General features: G+C 43.8%; 1 protein-coding gene across 19 annotated transcripts in view; it reads left to right on the top strand.

Moving 5' to 3' along the window:
• MTSS1 (MTSS I-BAR domain containing 1) overlaps positions 1–17,648 on the top strand; it is a 176,106-nt gene that overhangs the window by 134,230 nt on the left and 24,228 nt on the right. For 11 of the 19 annotated variants that reach the window (XM_039522477.1, XM_039522476.1, XM_039522488.1 and 8 more), the window contains one exon: positions 5,187–5,198. The exons of the other annotated variants lie outside the window; for them this stretch is intronic. In XM_039522477.1, coding sequence (XP_039378411.1) covers positions 5,187–5,198 — 12 coding nt within the window. The remainder of the gene's footprint in view (positions 1–5,186; positions 5,199–17,648) is intronic. 19 annotated transcript variants of the gene reach the window in all.

The raw sequence follows: 17,648 nt of genomic DNA, 5'->3' as shown, positions 1-17,648 counted from the left end.
TATCAGGAGTTCTTCTGGGGAAGAATCCAATATCAAATCATAATCTCGGTTTAGGTTCTTAGCTTTGCTTACTCTTTGTTTGAGAATTTGGCTGATTTCAGTCTTAATTTTATCGAACTAGTGTATGCTGTTTCCCTCCCAACCACCTGCAGTCCCCCGTTCTTCTTCATTGGATACCATGAGCAACGCTGCAGTGCATGGCATCCTTCAGATGGAGAGTTACAGAGAACGTGTCCGGTGTGGGACCATGGAACTGTCTTTACATGAGTTTTGTCTCAGAGGTTATCCCCTAGCGGGTTATCCCTTGCTCTCTCCCAGGCCAGCTGGCTCACTCAGTGGTGCAGAGACTCCCTGGAGATAGGGTGACCAGATGTCCTGATTTTATATGGACAATCCTGATTTTGGGGTCTTTTTCTTATATAGGCTCCTATTACCCCCCACCCCCTGTCCTGATTTTTCACACTTGCTGTCTGGTCACCCTACCTGGGGAGAAGGAACACTTAATGCCTTCTCTGCTGGAGCATGGAGATATGTTCAGTGCTGTTCTGTCTAGTTTCTTATACCAGGCTTATCACCGTAGTATCTGAGCATCTTCCAGAAATGCATTAAGCAAGGTGACTAATGTGTGTGTTCTCTTATTCTGTCTCCAGGTACAGGAGGATGTGCAGTGGAGGGTATTGCCTTTATTTTTATTTTATTTTTTTTAAAGGAACTAGAGCTGGCCAAGAGATCATCAGCTCAATATGGTGTCTTATTTTATTTTGTGAAAGGATTAAAAGGGGAAAAGTAAAAGGCCTTTTGCATTAGTGTCTCCATCGTGACACAGATTCCATGGTGGTAATACTGTGAATAGGTACTGGTTTAAAAATCCAGTCACCCTTTCTAAATGTTGACACCTTGGGATATGCTGTCAGAATCCTTACTGAGTCGCCCATGCTGGTGTGCAATGCATTCTTGGGACACTTCAGCTCCCTGAGTTGTCTCTGTCTTGAAGAATCACTTGGATCCAAAATTTCTTTAAGGTAGGAATTGAGGACAAAATGAGTGGCAAAGGGAGCAGCAAGGGAGGTTGGAAATGAGAAGAGCAAAGGAAGCCAGCCAGATAGCCAACCCAATACACAGTGAAATCAGGGTCCACCATGTTTCTTAGGAAACCTTTGTCCCTTCTCTCTCTCTCTACCTTGAGTATGGGTACACAGCTACCTAGCTATAAACTAAAGCTTAAGTGGAAGTGGAAAAAAATGAATTCCTGAGTCTGTCAGCCCAGTGGATCACACACACAAGGGAGAGGAGAGTAGCTACTTCCTCTAACATTTGAAAAAACAATGAAGCATAGAAGAAAATGTGTCATGTGCTCTCTTTTCTCCCTATCCCCTGCCTTCTGATCCCCAGACTTGAAGCATCAAGATGTTGTCCTTAAAATACGTGTCTAGCTAAAAGCAGGCATCATGAAGGCAAAACTGTTTTTATGCTTCCTTCTAAATATTGTGCCTCAGTCCTGACTGCATTATTCTTGCTATCAATCTGCAGTGTCTTATAAGCAGAAACTTCTAGTGGTGACAAACTGAAGTAGGGCTTGGTAATTAAGTGTCAAACCTTCTACCAGGCGCTACATTGACAACACTAAGCTAATTCCATTCTAGATAGAAGCAGGATTGGAACCACAATCTCTAGAGGGCTGGGGAACTAACAAGTAAATGTATTAACTTTAAAATCCAAAAATCTTGACATCATGACACATGTAAGTTTCAAATGAATATCCATGTACTCATACCAGTGTGTCCATCACCAGTGTGTTCTTCCCCCCCTCCCACTTCCTGCTAGTCTTAAACTCATTTGTCTGTTACATCCCTCATTAAAATTGAGCCCTTTCTAAGCAGGAACTTATCCGTTTTGTTTTCTGTGATGTTCCTAGCACACTTTTGAGAACTATAAAACAACAAATAAGATAATCTTTCACCTTCCACTCCTCAAATATATTTTAAACAAACCTTATGGTCCAAGATGTGTCAATGGGGCAGTGCTGAGATCTGGATCTAGATTAAATTTAAGGTAAGATTTGGTGCCAGAATTTTGCTAGCTTCATAGCAAGATTTCTGCCATAACTGAATTGGAAAGTTAGACCCCTCTTGGCTTTGGATACAAACTATATGGGTAGCATTGGATCCACAGATTTGAGTATAATCTTCCGCCTCAACACAATGCATCCTTCATCCCCGTCCCTTAGAATTCAAAGAGAGTTAAATGTATTTGGTCCATCTTTTTTTTGTTTTGTGTAGACTATATTCCAGTCCCATGTGACTATGTGGAATCTCAACTTTTGGACTTTCTTGAGATCAGTAATTAGAAATTATACCTATGGAATCAGTGGTGTTAATTGGGATAAATGTGTTTCCTTTTAAGATGAATGGGAAGCACTAGAACGCTAAACTAAATGAATGATTTTAGGATTTCTTTTTCTGAGTTTGCAAAAAGGTATTTGGCAAAATGGTAGAACTTTTATGGAAAGGGAAATGGAGATTTTACAACTTTCTTGGGAATCTTTTTGTTTTTGTACATTGCAGTCATTTCTTGTGGCTGCTTTATGACAAACTTATTAAGACTATAGGAAAAGCATGTTTTAATTGATCTACATTTTTCGTTTGTTTCCAATGGATGTAATCATATGTTCCATCTTTAAATTGCTCTCCTTTTTCACATTGATCTCTTTGGCACCAAAAAAATCAGCCCTTCCCACTTTTGTGTACTCTGTGTGCATAGGAACTGATTGAGTAAAGCACATAAGCATGTGCTTAGAACGAGGTGTGTACTTTAAGTGTTGTGATGAATTGGGACCAGGTCCCCAGCTGGCGTAAATTGTCGTAGCTATTTTTGTAGGTGTAAACATTTGAGGGGGTGGGGGCTGGGGTGAGTTAACATTGTTAGGCACATTTGAACTAAAAATCATATTTAAAAAAAATAATTAAAATCATAGGTTATAATTGAAAAAAAATATAAAATCTAATTACATCTAGCTAGACTACTCAGATTTCACTATTGCTTAATTTGTGTTGGGTCGGTTTTGCTTTCAGGGTCTTTGTGGAGCATTGTGTTAGTCCAAGGGCTGCAAACACTGCAAGGGAAAATGATTACATCTGAAGTGTTTTCAGATAGATAAATCTTTTTGGGGAGCAGAAGCAATTAATAGTCAAAAATCCCTCTCCCCCCAAATAAATTTTATAAAACTTATACAGAACCTGCATTTTGGATCTAAACTACGCAATAAAGTCCCTTTAGAGCACGACTTACACTTAATATACCTGAATGGGGACATCTCTCATCCCATCAGTAGCCAGTGTCCAAGTTCATGACATGTAGGGCTAATGGTAAAGCAAATCTAATGCATTTACTTTAGATACTGATTCTCTGTACTTTTGAGTTACTCAGCAGTTCTTGAGAACTTGCTCTTCAGAATTTTAGTGTATATATTTGAGATTTGCTTTTTATTAAGTCGCTTTGGGAGCCCTTTAAACTCTTTGTTTTTTTTGTTAGACAAGATAAAATGCTCCCATTTTTAGGATTCCTTTTGTCAGTTGATTTTGACATTTTAATTTCTGAATTTTTATCACAGCTGTAGAATATTAAGGATGATTATGTACCTGGCACCATTTCTGAGGGAGAAAATAAATAATTGCATGCCAATATTATAGTGATGGCAGCCATATAAATACTTAAATAGATTAGCATTTTGTTTAAAATCTCTTAGCTCAATTTTGCAGTCCTTAGTGCGGAAAGCTCTCGTCAACTCTCACTGGAGTTGCGTGCAGGTAAAGGACCTCTGATCAGGTCCAGTTTTAGAATGGATCTATACTAGGATTTTCCCCTTTAAAGTAAGCACATGTGCTACCGCAGTGCATGCAGCTCCAACCATAGGCACCAACTGCCCCTTTGCCCGGTGAGTGCTCGACCCTGCCCTGCCTCTTCCCGCCCCTGCACTGCCCTTGCCCCACCCTCATTCCACCCCTTCCCCCAAGTCCCAGCCCCTGTCCCACCTCTTCTCTGCCCCCTCCCCTGAGCATGCCGCATCCCCGCTCCACCCCCCTCCCTCTCGGAAAGTCCAAAGTGCCGCCAAACAGCTGTTTGGCGGTGGTCAGGCAGGAAGCACTGGGAGGTAGGCGGAGGAGCGGGGACACGATGCGCTCGGGGGAGGAGGAGGAAGAGGAGAAGGTGGGGGGAGTTTGGCTGCTGGTGGGTGCTAAGCACCCGCTAATTTTTCCCCGTGGGTGCTCCAGCCCTGGAACACCCACAGAGTCGGCGCCTATGGCTCCAGCAGTGGGAATTTAGATAGAGCTGACTGCAGTACAACCAGGCTTGGAACAGTGATTATTGCTAAACTGGAAGTAACAACTTTTAGAAACTTTAGGAGAAAATTGTAATAAAAACACCTAGGAACATGTTATTTCTCACACCTCTATCATGTAAGCTCTGCTGGGGACAAAATGAAAATAAAGGTGTTAGGGAAATCATTGACCAGAAATCTTGTTTTGATACTCCTTCCTTTTATCTTGTTTAAAATCCCAACTTGCAGAGGGATCGTTTCCCCTTCGCAGTAGCAGCCTTCTGGCATTATTGTTTACTGCATCAACCTTGAGCTTATAAAACAGCAGCAGAAAGTGTCCTGGAGCGTGCTGCAGCAATCAGTGCAGAATGTCAGCATTGCAAGGACTTGAACTACTGTTATATGTAACACTGTTGCTTTAAACAGAGGGACAGGGAAAGTTAGACAAAAGGACATACACTTCATTCTTGTTTATTAACTTAATGAGTCTGAGAATTAACTATATATAGCATGTGCTTTCTTTAGGATCAGCTACTATGTTCTTGCAGTAAGTTAAACAATGTTGATTTTAAAAATTACTAAATGGATTTAAAGTTAAACTCCCTTTAAAACGTAACTGCTTGGCATGTAATGGGAGGTTTGTTTATTGATGAGCTGTTGTAAATCAACGCTAGCAGTTTTTCCTTGATACCAGCACATGAAGAAGTGAAAGTAGTGTAATCTGAAGTGACTCACTCTCTTGTCCTGGAGCTGATATTGATGTATAAACACTAGGAATGCTGGAATACCAGTTTGACTTCTTTTTTATTTTCCTTTTTGTATCAATTTTGTATCCTGCAATTTCTCATCATGCGCACCTTCCCGCCAGCTGAGGCTCTGGGTAAGTCTGTGCTGTGCTGTATCCCTGGTGGCTGGTTGGTTGTAGTCCTTTCTGTGGCCTCCTCATGGTTGTCTAGTCTCCACTAGCTGCCTAGACTTTAATTTCTAATTAAAATAATAAAATTAAAATACTACCTATTCTCAGTGATCTTGAAACTCCACAATCATTCTTTTAATTTTCCTTTTCTTTGCATCGAGTTGGAACACTGTAAAAGGAAAAAAAAATCTCTTTTGTAGTAGCTAAATTGTAGGTTTATTTTAGAAAGGGATTAATATGCACTGGTTAAATCATGCCATGCTTGTGAGAGAAGTTACATTAAACACACAATCTGTCGTCAGGGTGACGCCCAAATAATTATTTGTTCTTATTGCCAGTGTAATTTTTAAAGTCTAGAGCTAAAAATCCTTCGTGTTGTTTTTTTGTAAACCTGTTACCTGAATCCCTTTCAAACACATTGCATGCACTTTTATGATTGATTAATAACAAATTATATTGATCTTTCAAATGGGTGGAAATTGGATTCTTCTTTGCTGCTGCTTGACTAAGTCTTAAATCTATTGAATCAGAGGGTGATCTTCAACCATGATACTGGAAATTGAAAACAGTTGTCTTACTAAGAGTCTTTCAGTATTTTTCTCCTTTTTGAAATTGTACTTTGCATTTTTCTTGGGCTTATCTAAATCCGTAAATTTGCATTACTTAGAGCTGGCCCTATAGGGACAACTAACAATTTTTGCAGCATTAGGGACTGATCCAACGTCGTCTTGTAGTCACTAAAAAGACTCCGATTGATTTCAGTGGGAGTTGGATTTGGAATTAGTTTCTGAAGTCAGCAGTAGCAATAAGCTGTGTATAACAAGGGGAACACAAGTGGAAGACGGTGTAAGAGGGGTATCCATGTCTTCCTGTATTTGGACAATTGTTTACTGTGGGTCAAGTCCAGAGAGGAAATCCTCTGTTCTGTCCACATCACACAAATCATACTACGCCTCCTAGGTCTCATCCTAAACAGTGGAAGTCAACGTTGGTTCCAGCTCAAAGAATTATGCTCAATGGGGCCCCGATAGATGATGAATTAGAGAGCTTTTCTGCCAACCAAGCAATTCTCGGTGATTCACCACCTGTCTAGAGCTGCAGTCTCAACCCTCAACCACAGCCTGAGTGCCTCTGAGGTTGCTAGGCCATATGCCTGCATGCACGCAGGTAGATCAGTATGCCAGGCTGCACCTGTGTCTTTCCAGATGTGGCTGAAGTTGGTCTATCATCTGAGCCGTCATCCCTTTGGGTAGGCTGGTCCGACTTCCTTCACCGATCCTAGACTCCTTACAATGGTGGATGTTCAGGGCAATGTGTTCCAGGGCGTTCCTTTCACTCAGTCCCAACTGACCAGGACGATTGTCGTTGTTGCTTTCTTAATAGGTTGTGGAACACGGGGGAGGGGGTGTTGCTGAAAGTTCAAGACCTATAGTCAAAATGGGAAGCTTCTCTGCATATCTATGTCCTGGAGCTTTGTGCCATCTACAATGACTGTCAGGCCCTTTGAGATCACATCAGGGACTCGGCATTGCACATTCTTACCAACAATGCCACCACAGTGTATTACATGAACAGACAGGAGGAAGCAAACTCCAGCATGGTGGTGATCAGGTTCTGACAGTTTTGCACTGGGAAAAACGTTACCCCCATGGCTGATCACTTACTGGGATCCAGAATCACCTGGTGGATCACTCCAGCAGGAATTTCTCCTTTAATCATGAGTGGTCTCTGGACCCCAATGCCCTGCAGTCTACTTTTGCAGTTCAGCGCATCCCAACAATCTGCCTGTTCACCGGCTGTTTTGCTCTTGAGGGGGTCTCAGTCCAGGCTTCTTGACCAATGATTTTCACCTGAGCTGCAGTCAGCACTCCTGTATGCCTTTCCTCCGATTCCAGTCATCCTGTAGGTCATTCTCAAGCTGAAATTGGACTGTGTCAAGCTCATTCTCATTGCTCCAGGGTAGCCAAGACACTGTTGGTTCTCCAGCCTCCTTGCATTATCAGTTCGGCTGTCCACATCTCATGTTCTTCATTCTGACCTCCTTATTCAGCACCATGGTCAGGTTTTGCATCCCACACTCAGCTTCCTGCATCTCTCTCAGCATGGATGTTGCACGGTTACATGAAGAGGAGGAGGAACAGTGTTCGGTGGCGGTCCAGCAAGTCTTACTCAATAGTAGGAAGCCCTCCACTGAGCTACCTCTTTGGTCAAGTGGAAGTGGTTCTCAATATGGTTGCTAGCCCAGAAGTTAATCCGAAGCTGGCTTGTATCTAGGATATCTTGGAATACCTGTTACACCTTCAGTCTTCTGGTCTTGTGCTTAGTTCATTGAGAGTGCACATGGGAGCGATTTTGGCATTTCATCTGCCCATCGATGGAAGATTGGTGTTTTCAAACCCCATGTCAGCAAGGTTCTTGAAAGGAGTCGCTCATCCCCACCTGCCACTTAAAGAGCCAATTTCTTTTTGAGACCTTAAGGCTATCTCAGCAGCTCTTGTGGGGCCTCCATTCGAGCCTCTGGCCACTTCTTCTTTTCTCCAGTCTGTCAAAAACTGCTTTCTTTATGTCATTAACATCTGCAAGGAGGTTGGGTGAGTTGTAGGCTCTGATGGTGGAGACCCCTTAGGAGGAGTTTTCTAAAGACAAAATAACCCTGCAGCAGCGCCCTAAGTTTTTATCCAAAGTGATTACTCAGTTTCACGTGAATCAAGTGATATATTTACCAGTATTCTTTCCTAAGCTGCATTCAACACCAGAGGAACAATGTCTTCACACATTGGATGTCAAGAAATTTTTAGGTTTTTATCTAGAGAGGACGAAACCTTTGCATTCCTCATCTCATTTGTCTGTTTCATATGCAGACTGAATGAAGGGTCAGGCGGTCTCTTCACAGCTGATCTCCGGGTGAATAACTTCCTGTATCGTGACAGCCTACAAATTAGCCCAGATTATGCCTTCTCAAAGGGTGCTGCGAGCTCATTCCACAAGCACCCACGCAATATTGAATGCATTTCTAAGTGACATTCCTATATTGGACATTTGCCGGGCTGCCACTTGGGTCTTCTGTGCATACTTTTATATGCCACTATGCCATACTGCTGCATCCAGATCAGATGTAAACTATGGGAAGGCAATCCTGCAGTCCTCTGGCCACCCTTATATGGCCAGAGGAGGGGGTAGGGCTGCAGGACATGAGCACTGCTCCTATGGATACTGCTAGGCAAAGTTCTCCAGCTCTGGTACCCTGGGCGTGCACACACATAAGTAGAATACACATCTGCATCACCTCTCAAAAAACAACGGTTATAGATAGGTAACCATTTTTTCTTGATGTTTGCAGGAACGGGGTTGGGGACTGGATCAATTACTGGGTTTCTAAGGATTCTGTTCTATAAGGTACCTCAGGCATTCCTTAGAGATTTTGGAGACGGTTATTTGCAGGCCAATATAACACATTTGCTTTTTTCCTCTTTTGAAGATAGTCAGATTAATCCAACAGAAACCATTTTTTAACAGGCTATTCTGACATTTTGCAGATACTATTGTATAGTTTCTTCCCACCAGTCTGAAAACAGTTCCATGGTTCTTTTGTTCTTGGACTACACCATAGTTGTTTGTTTGTTGATTCACTGTGCAGTATTGACAGTAGTTAATTATATTGGAAGATCAAAGTGCACACAATTGCCATAGGAGAAGACTAGGGGGTGACTGGCTGCAGCAATTGTTTTTTGATGTTATTGTTTGTGCTCAGCTTGTAAATGTGTAGTGTAAATTGTGTCATTTTGTGTAGAGTCCAAATTAATAATTCAGTGCAGACACCTGGAAGGAGTAGGGAAGCAATCGGTGAGCCAAAAAGTGTGCAATGAGAAGTAGTTTTAATTGGACCAGCATATATGGTGGTATCTATCTTGTCTACACTAGCAATACCTGTAGTGTCTAAACCTAAATAGTGGGTGCATTTTATACTCCTGGAGGAATTCTGCTCCGCTGCACATGCACAGAATTCATGTCCCCCTTGTAAATTTCTTTGCATCCCCACAGAAAATGATGGGGAAGCAAAGGGATGCCGCGTGAGGGAAGGGACTGGGTATGCCCATGGGTGTCGTTTGCGGGGGACATTGCCTCCCCCCAAGCTGAGGCGAGGTGGGGGGGCACGCAGAGTCATGTACCACTGCCCCACCCGTTTCTGCGAGCACAAAGCTGCCTGGCTGAAGGAGGCTGGTGCTCTGCTCTCTGACTCTGAAGCACGCTGCCTCCTGCGTCCTAGCGCCTGGCTTGTGTACAACTGTGAGTGTCTGTGGTGGGGCAGGGTAAAGTGGGTGAGGGACATGAGGGAAGGGGGATGGGGTGGTGGGAAGAGGCAGTGGGGAAGGAACAGAGGTGGGATAGGGCAAGGGAATGTGGGAGTTTAGGTGAGGGGGATGGGGTAGAGGACAGTGGGGACAGGAAGGGGGAAGAGAAGAGGATAGAGGAATCAGGGGCGGGGGGCGAAGCAGGTGCCTGGCATGCGGCGTCCCCTCAGCAGCTGGGGCTCTTCTGTTAAGCAGGCCCATCAAACCCCCACGCTAAAGAGCCCACCCCCTTGCACCTGGACACTCTGACAAGCCCCCTGCACCCAGACCCCCATCCCACTGAGCCCCAACCAGCTGCACCCAAACTGCCACCTCATCAAACCCCACTCCCGCAGCACCCAGATCCCCCCACCAAGTCCTCCATAACCAGAGCATCCCTGCTGAGCCCCAACCACCTTCACCTGGCCTCCACTGCAGAGTCCCATTGTCCCTGCACCCAGAACCCCACAGTGAGCCCCTGTGCATCCAGATGCCCCCACTGAGCCACCCACACCCAGGTTGCCCCACACAGAACCCTCTAACCCCACACCTGATCCCCCACACTTAGCCCCTCTATGCTTAGATCCTGCTGGGCTGAGCCTGCCCATACTTGGCTCACCTGGTGCAAAGGGGCAGGGCCCTGGGGTGTTCCTGGGGCAGGCCCTGCCCTTGCACTGTGTCAGGGTTGGGTGCTGCCTCACTGCCGAGTCTGTGTCCCGAGGGGGTTTGGAGCTGCAGAGTGATCTCCCGTCTCCGTACACCCAGTGCCCTGTGCTCCCCACTGCTATGCTGGAGCCTCCACATTCATTTATTGACAGATATAATTTGCAGAATGTTGCAGAATTTTAAAATATTGTGCACAGAATTTTTAATTTTTTGGTGCAGAATTCCCTCAGGGAGTAACTTATAAAATAATCCATCATCAGTTCTGCAGTTGAAGCTACCTTTTATTTAAGTTGTAGCACAAACCTCAGTCATGAAAACAAGTTGGAAATTAGAATTATTAGTTTTTAGTATGTTCCTTTTATTAAACTTTTGTTTTAATAGATGATTATTTAGGATTCAGGCTCACGAGCACATCCAGCTGCAGCTCTCACAGACTACTGTGAAAACCTGTGGTTTTAATGCATGTTAGCCCTTGAAAGCTCTTGCATGCCATGCTACTGATCATGCATGACTGAAGCAGCTGCTCTGAAAGTAGCATATTAAGACTGTCCTGTGGGTAACCATGGATTCTTGTTAATATCGATGAGAAGCAACCCAGTAGCTGTGGTGAGCTCTCTGTACAGTTCATTAGACGTGTACCTGCCTGTGTCAACCTCTTAGTCCCACAACTGCCTGAAGCTTCTGCTTTCGCTACCAGCAGAGTGGAGTCAAGCCACAACCATTCACCCAGTACCTCTGCTCCCTGTCAGCAAAAATAAAGATTGAGAGAAGAGTGAATGGACAATAAGAAGCCTTTTGCCTTAAGAAATCTTTCCTCGGGGTAATCAAGCAAGTGATTGGTCCCTTTATGAGCGCGCACCTTAGTGTTCTGGAGAACTACCATGTTGATGATCTTTGCTCTCATTGTTGATTGGGAGAACTCCAAATCAGACCTTTCTGTCTATCTCTAATTTCTATTCTGTCAGGTCCTGCAATTCAATACCTAGCTGGGGCAGGAGTGTCCCCCATAGTATGTTTTTCACTGCCGTGTATAATCCAGTATTAAATGATGAAGCTTCTCTGGACATTTTTTCTATAATTCAATAATTTTATTCTATGAATAGCAGCAAAGAGTCCTGTGGCACCTTATAGACTAACAGACGTTTTGGAGCATGAGCTTTCGTGGGTGAATACCCACTTCATCGGATGCATGTAGTGGAAATTTCCAGGGGCTTGCATCCGACGAAGTGAGTATTCACCCACAAAAGCTCATGCTCCAAAACGTCTGTTAGTCTATAAGGTGCCACAGGATTCTTTGCTGCTTTTACAGATCCAGACTAACATGGCTACCCCTCTGATACTTGACATTCTATAAATAGTTAGCCTAAGGCCTTGTCTATGATAAAGAGATTAATCCATTGTTAATGTTCCCTGTTGATTGCGGTGTCCATGAGGAAAAATACTTTCAATGGTCATGGAGGCAATTGAGGTTTCCCTGGTAATTCAGAGGGGAAAGCCTCAGTCGACTGAAGTTGTTAATTCAGTGCCAGTGCAGATGCATGTGCACAGTTGGCCACCTCTCATCTCTGACAGCAGCCGGAGCTGACAGCTCCTTCACATGAGTAACACAGTGGAGTCAGGTTGATGAAGGCAATAGATGGGACATGCCTGGTGATCTGCAGTCTAATATTACAACCTCAGAGTTTTTCAAAACGTGTACCGCAGTGTATCAGGAGTGCAGCCTAGAGGTAGCACTGTGTGCCATTTCGCCTGGGGTTCAGACCCGATTCCTGTACTGGTAAGGCCTGGGAGTGCTGCAGTTGGCAACTGCCACTGCTTTTTCGAGTAGTGGCCCTATGGGTGCTCCACTTCAGGTGCGCATGTGCCTCTCGAGCCTTTGATCAGAGCTTTTCTGTTAGCAGTGTTTGTTTACCCCTTGTGTGCTCTATACAACTTCATTCCACTCTCTGAGCATACATAGGGCTACGTGGGTGAACTGACCTCCCTGTTCCTTCTCTACTGCCTTGGCCTGAGACGGGGCTTTAGCATGTCTGCCTCAGGTGTGCCTCAATGTTTTCTGTAGTTGTTGTTTAGTTTACATTTGGAGCACGGCATTCATGAGCCAAACAGAAACTGATTAAGGGCTCAAAAGGCACATGTGCCCCAGAAGTGGAGTACCCGTAGGGACATATCTTGAAGAACCACCGTTACCGCACAAAGTGAGTAACCTTTTCTTCAGGAAGCAGAGAGGGTAGGCCACACATAGCTCACAAGCCCTATCTGCTGGCTCGTTAGGTTCTGCGTTGTGGAGTACAGAGGGTCTTCAATACAGTTTTCCTGTCCAAGGAGCAGTCATTAGGAAGCATCCTGCCCACATAGGTTTGTCAGGTTACATAAAGGAGCAATACAAGAGCTTTGTAAAGGCATAGGTGGTGCCAGAGATGTGTGAGGTTAAAGAAACTTTATGTTGAAGGGAATTGGGCTAAAATACACTGAGTCTGATTCTGGTTACTCCTGACTTACACGAGTTACTCTGTTGAAGTCAGTGGAGTTGCATTGGTATAAGCGAAGTCACTTATGCCAGTGGTTCTCAAAGCCGGTCTGCCACTTGTTCAGGGAAAGCCCCTGGCGGGCCGGGCCAGTTTATTTACCTGCCGCGTCCGCAGGTTCAGCCAATTGCGGCTCCCACTGGCCGCGGTTTGCTGCTCCAGGCCAATGCAGGCTGCGGGAAGCAGCGCGGGCCAAGGGATGTGCTGGCCGCCCTTCCCACTGCTCCCGTTGGCCTGGAGCGGCGAACTGTGGCCAGTGGGAGCCACGATCGGCCGAACCTGTGGATGCGGCAGGTAAACAAACCGGCTCTGCCCGCCAGGGGCTTTCCCTGAACAAGTGGCAGACTGGCTTTGAGAACCACTGACTTATGCACTAAGTAATTAGTGCCGGGTTTTTTCCTACATAACTTTTAAACAATGATGATTGAATTTCACCATAATTTGACCTTACTGCATCAGTGGATTCCTAGTGAAATTGATAATGCATCTGTTATCACTTTTACTAATAGACCTATGAATTTAACCTAGAATTTCTGTGTTCATCCAGGGCTTTCACCATGCACAATTATATCTGATGCTGAATATTTATAGCAGCTCTGAATTGCTGAAACTGAGTCATTCATTAGTTTCCGCAGTTCAGTTAATGACCAATATTTCGCAATTGGTAGACTTACATTTAAGGCACTTACAATCATTTTCAAAATTCTTCTCAAAATATAGTCACTTAGTATTTTCTTGTGTCAATAATATAATCCTCAATCTGATAAAAAAGAAAAACTCTAGTGTAATGTAAATGGTATTCTAATCACTGCATCTAATTACACAGAAATGAAATAAAAATGATTTGAAAGGTATTAAAAAATAGTCGCATAGAAAGTTACCATCTTGCCTGTCGCAAGAGGCAGATGAGGACTCTGAAAATGTGAGTCTGTTCAGGAGTGATTTGAAATTAGGGTGGATAAAAATCCATGTTTTTTTAAAAAATCAGATATTTTTACTTAAATTGGATTTCTTTGATTTTGTTTGTTTAAATTCTATTTTTTTTTTAAAATCTATTTTAAATGAAATCTGAATTTAATACAAAATATGTTACGACCCTAAACTACTTCTAATCTCTTAAAACATTTAAATAGAAAAAAATATACTGAATCCATGAGTCTCTTTCAAAAACTTTTGAGTTAAAGTTGCTTTTCTATATAAAGAGAGAATCAGGAAAAACATCTAACTTTTGCGGTCAAGCTTTATAAATATGGCACAATAGTAGTAAATAAGCAATATATCCTTCACCATTTTCTAAACATACTAAAAATGTACAGTTAATAAGAATCTGAAAATACTAAGCTGTATAGTTGCTTAGATAAATGTACATAGTTACAGTGTACCCTCCTAAGTAGCAAAAATATATGTACCAAATCTGGTGTAAAGGCAGCATTAGTTGTAAATCAACATGGTTTAATGGTTATATCAACCAATGAGAATGCACCCTTCTTTAGAAAATAACTGAAGTACAAATGGAAAAGTTGAATAAAATTGATTATTTAAATTGAGGCTTTCCACTTGGTGCTTTAAATTGCCTTGATTTAAATCAATCCACCCTGTTTCAAATCAGTTTGCCAAAAAACAACAATTGTTAATATTTCACTTTTTGCGGGAGGGGAACTTGGTAATTCTATAATTTCACAGGACACTATTAAATTAACTATTTAAAAAAAGTTATAGACCCTACTGTAAAACAACAGTGAAAGTCTTAGGCCTGGTCTTAGAAAAATCCACTGATGGAAATACCGATCAGTTGATCTGACACAGCTGGTCAAACACCGATCGTGTGTGTCCACACTGGTAATGCTGCACCAATGTAAGTCCATGCTAGCACTGCACTGCTTCAGTTGAGGCAGATGCGTTGCCCACTGGGAAAACATCAGAGAGTTTTTCACACTGTACAATAATGCACAATTTTCTCTCTGGATGACACACTCTGCCTGCACATGGATTAGTCTCAATTTTTATCTTTTTATTATGTTAGGAAATTATGACTAACTCATTGTATTTTCTACATGATGATTAGTTTATTTGTGATTTGTGCCAGGCTGTATTTGGATGGAAATTCAAACTCAATAAAAATGCATGTCATGGGGTGAAAGGGATGGCACCTTTGACTGATTTTTTCCTTTCAGTTAATTGGGCAGCAGACAGGCACATGTGACCAACTGGCTGCTGCTGATCAAAAAGGAAAGTACCTGGGGTTTATAAGGCAGGGAGGAGTGGATGTGAAAAGAGAGAGGTGGAGAGCTTCCTGGGAGAGGGGCAGGAACAGCAGGAGAGAGCAGCTGGAGGTAGAGAGGAGCAGCTGGGGAGCTATTTGAGCTGTGGCTGAGCTTGTGATAAGATTCCTTTGGGAAGCAGTTGGGGAAGTCGTCTTGAGGTACAGCCTGAGAATTCAGAGAGCAGAGGCCTCAGGAAAGGGGCCTGGATAACCCAGAGGACTCTAAAGGGAATGAGAGAAAGTAGGAGCTGGAGAGCACTGACAAACTGTAAAAACAACAAGGAGTACTTGTGGAACCTTAGAGACTAAGGGTACGTCTACACTACCCACCAGATCGGCAGGTAGTGATCGATCTATCGGGGATTGATTTATCGCGACTAGTGTAGACGCGATAAAATTGATCCCCAATTGCTCTGCCGTCAACTCCGGAAGTCCACCGCAGCAAGAGGCGGAAGTGGAGTCGACAGGGGAGCAGCAGCAGTCAACTCGCCGCCGTCCTCCTGGCCAGGTAAATCAACCTAAGATACGCTGACTTCAGCTACGCTATTCGCGTATCTTAGGTCGACCTCCCTCCCCCCCAGTGTAGACCTAGCCTAACGCATTTATTTGGGTATAAGCTTTCGTGGGCTAGAACCCACTTCCTCAATGCATGGAGTGGAAAATACAGTAAGCAGGAATAAATATACAGCCCGTGAAAAGATGGGAGTTACCTTACCAAGTGGGGGGTCAGTGCTAACGAGGCCAGTTCAGTTAGGGTGGATGTGGCCCATTCTCAGCAGTTGACAAGAAAGTTGAGAAACTGTTAGCTGGGGAAATTGAAGCCAGACCTCAGAGAAGGGGAAATGTGAAAGGGAAATAGACAGGCCTTAGACACGAGTTGTGTACCCAGTGGAGGACCTAAGAAAGAGACTTTTATTTGAAGCTGCGAAATAGAAAGACCTTCAGAAAGGAGGGGCTGTACCCAGTAGGGTACCAGGACAAAAGGGACTGTGTTTGAGCATATTGTATGTTAATAAGCTGATCCCCAGGAAGGGGTGTTGGCATGTCACATAGGCCTCACTGGACTTATTGTGGAGCTCCTGGGCGAAGGGAAACGGAGTGCCGCAGAACAGCTGTGCTCATTTACAATGCACAAAAACAGCATTTAATTTCTTTTTTATTAAATAAAATTACCTTAAATGTTCTGGATACATAAGGAAAAAAGTCAGTTTATCAAAAACAGGTTTTGCATTTAAACCTAATTTATTAAACAGAGGAAATACTATCTGTAGTTAGTGAATTGAACTAATTGTTTCTTGTCACCATGTCCTTCAGGATTTTAGAACTAATAGATCTCATCCTCCAACACAGTTGTTCTCAACCTTTCTAGACTATTGTACCCCTTTCAGGAGTCTGATTTGTCTTGCGTACCCGAAGTTTTACCTCACTTAAAAACTACTTGCTTGCAAAATCAGACATAAAAGTACAAAAGTGTCACAGCACACAAGCTTACTTTCTTGTTTTTGCCATATAATTATAAAGTAAATCGATTGGAGTATAAATATTGAACTTGTATTTCAGTGCAGTACTTGAGCCTGCTTTTCACTTGTCTGAAACCCAAGCCCCAGGCGGCAGGGCTGAAGCATGTAACTGAGCTTCATGGTGCCCCAGGGCAGTTGTCCTGCTTGCCACCCCCTAATGCCAGCCCAGCACTTCTGATCCCCCAAACCCATCCCCAGCCCTGCTTTTTCAGCTCCCGTTGGTTTCTGAACTTTGAAGCAACTAGTCACTGAAGTGAACTAGCTGAATCAACTGAAATGAAGAAAATATTCTCTCTGCACCTGAAGCAGCAGTCACTGCTGTCGAACCTGGTTTAGCACTTCAGAAAATTCTAGTTCTAGCTGCTTATCCACTGACTTCTACCAGTTCAGTGGCTTGACTTTCTTCAAAACTTTAGCAGCAGACACGTGTTGCCTAATTTTTTTTAAAATGTAATTTTTTTAATAGCGTATAATAAGTTTAAGCCTTAACATACATCGTCATGATTTCATGGAGCTGGCTTGAGCCTGATGATCAGCTGGCAAGTGCAACAGGACAAAGGCCCAGTTTTGCCTAAAAAGTTGGGACGTCCAGGGTAGGGCTTAAAAAGGGGACTGTCCTGGCCAAAACAGGACATATAGGCACCCTAGGCTGTGGTAAGAGCTGCCCAGAGAGCCCAAGCCACTGTGGGGAGCCTCGGCCCCTCCACCTGCCCTGGGTGGGGGGCCCAAGAGCAGCCTTGTCTTTGCTCTTCGGAGCACAGTGTCTAGGGCAGGTGCCAGGGCTCTCCACAACAGCCCAGGCTCCCTGGGAAGCTCGTACCACGGCCCAGCTCTGCTTCTGGCCTGCGCTGGGCCGTGGTGGGAAGGGGAAGAGCAGGAGGCAGGGCCCCATGGTGGTGGTGAGGGGGATGGGGAGATTCAAATATTCTTTGTGCCCAGGGCCCCAATAAATATTAATCCAGCTCTGCGCCGATAGCTTTGATTGGCTTTGCATCAGGTAATTATATTTTTGGTAGCTTATTGTTACAAACCAGTTTGACAGAGCATATATATTGTATACAAAGGAGTCATTCTGCAAACTCTCAGTTTAATTTTACACGCTCCTC

This window comes from Mauremys reevesii, linkage group 2, assembly GCF_016161935.1.
Source record: "Mauremys reevesii isolate NIE-2019 linkage group 2, ASM1616193v1, whole genome shotgun sequence".
Lineage (NCBI taxonomy): Eukaryota > Metazoa > Chordata > Testudines > Geoemydidae > Mauremys > Mauremys reevesii.
Note: the sequence above shows the minus strand (reverse complement) of the source record. Positions and strands in the feature narration are given on the sequence as shown.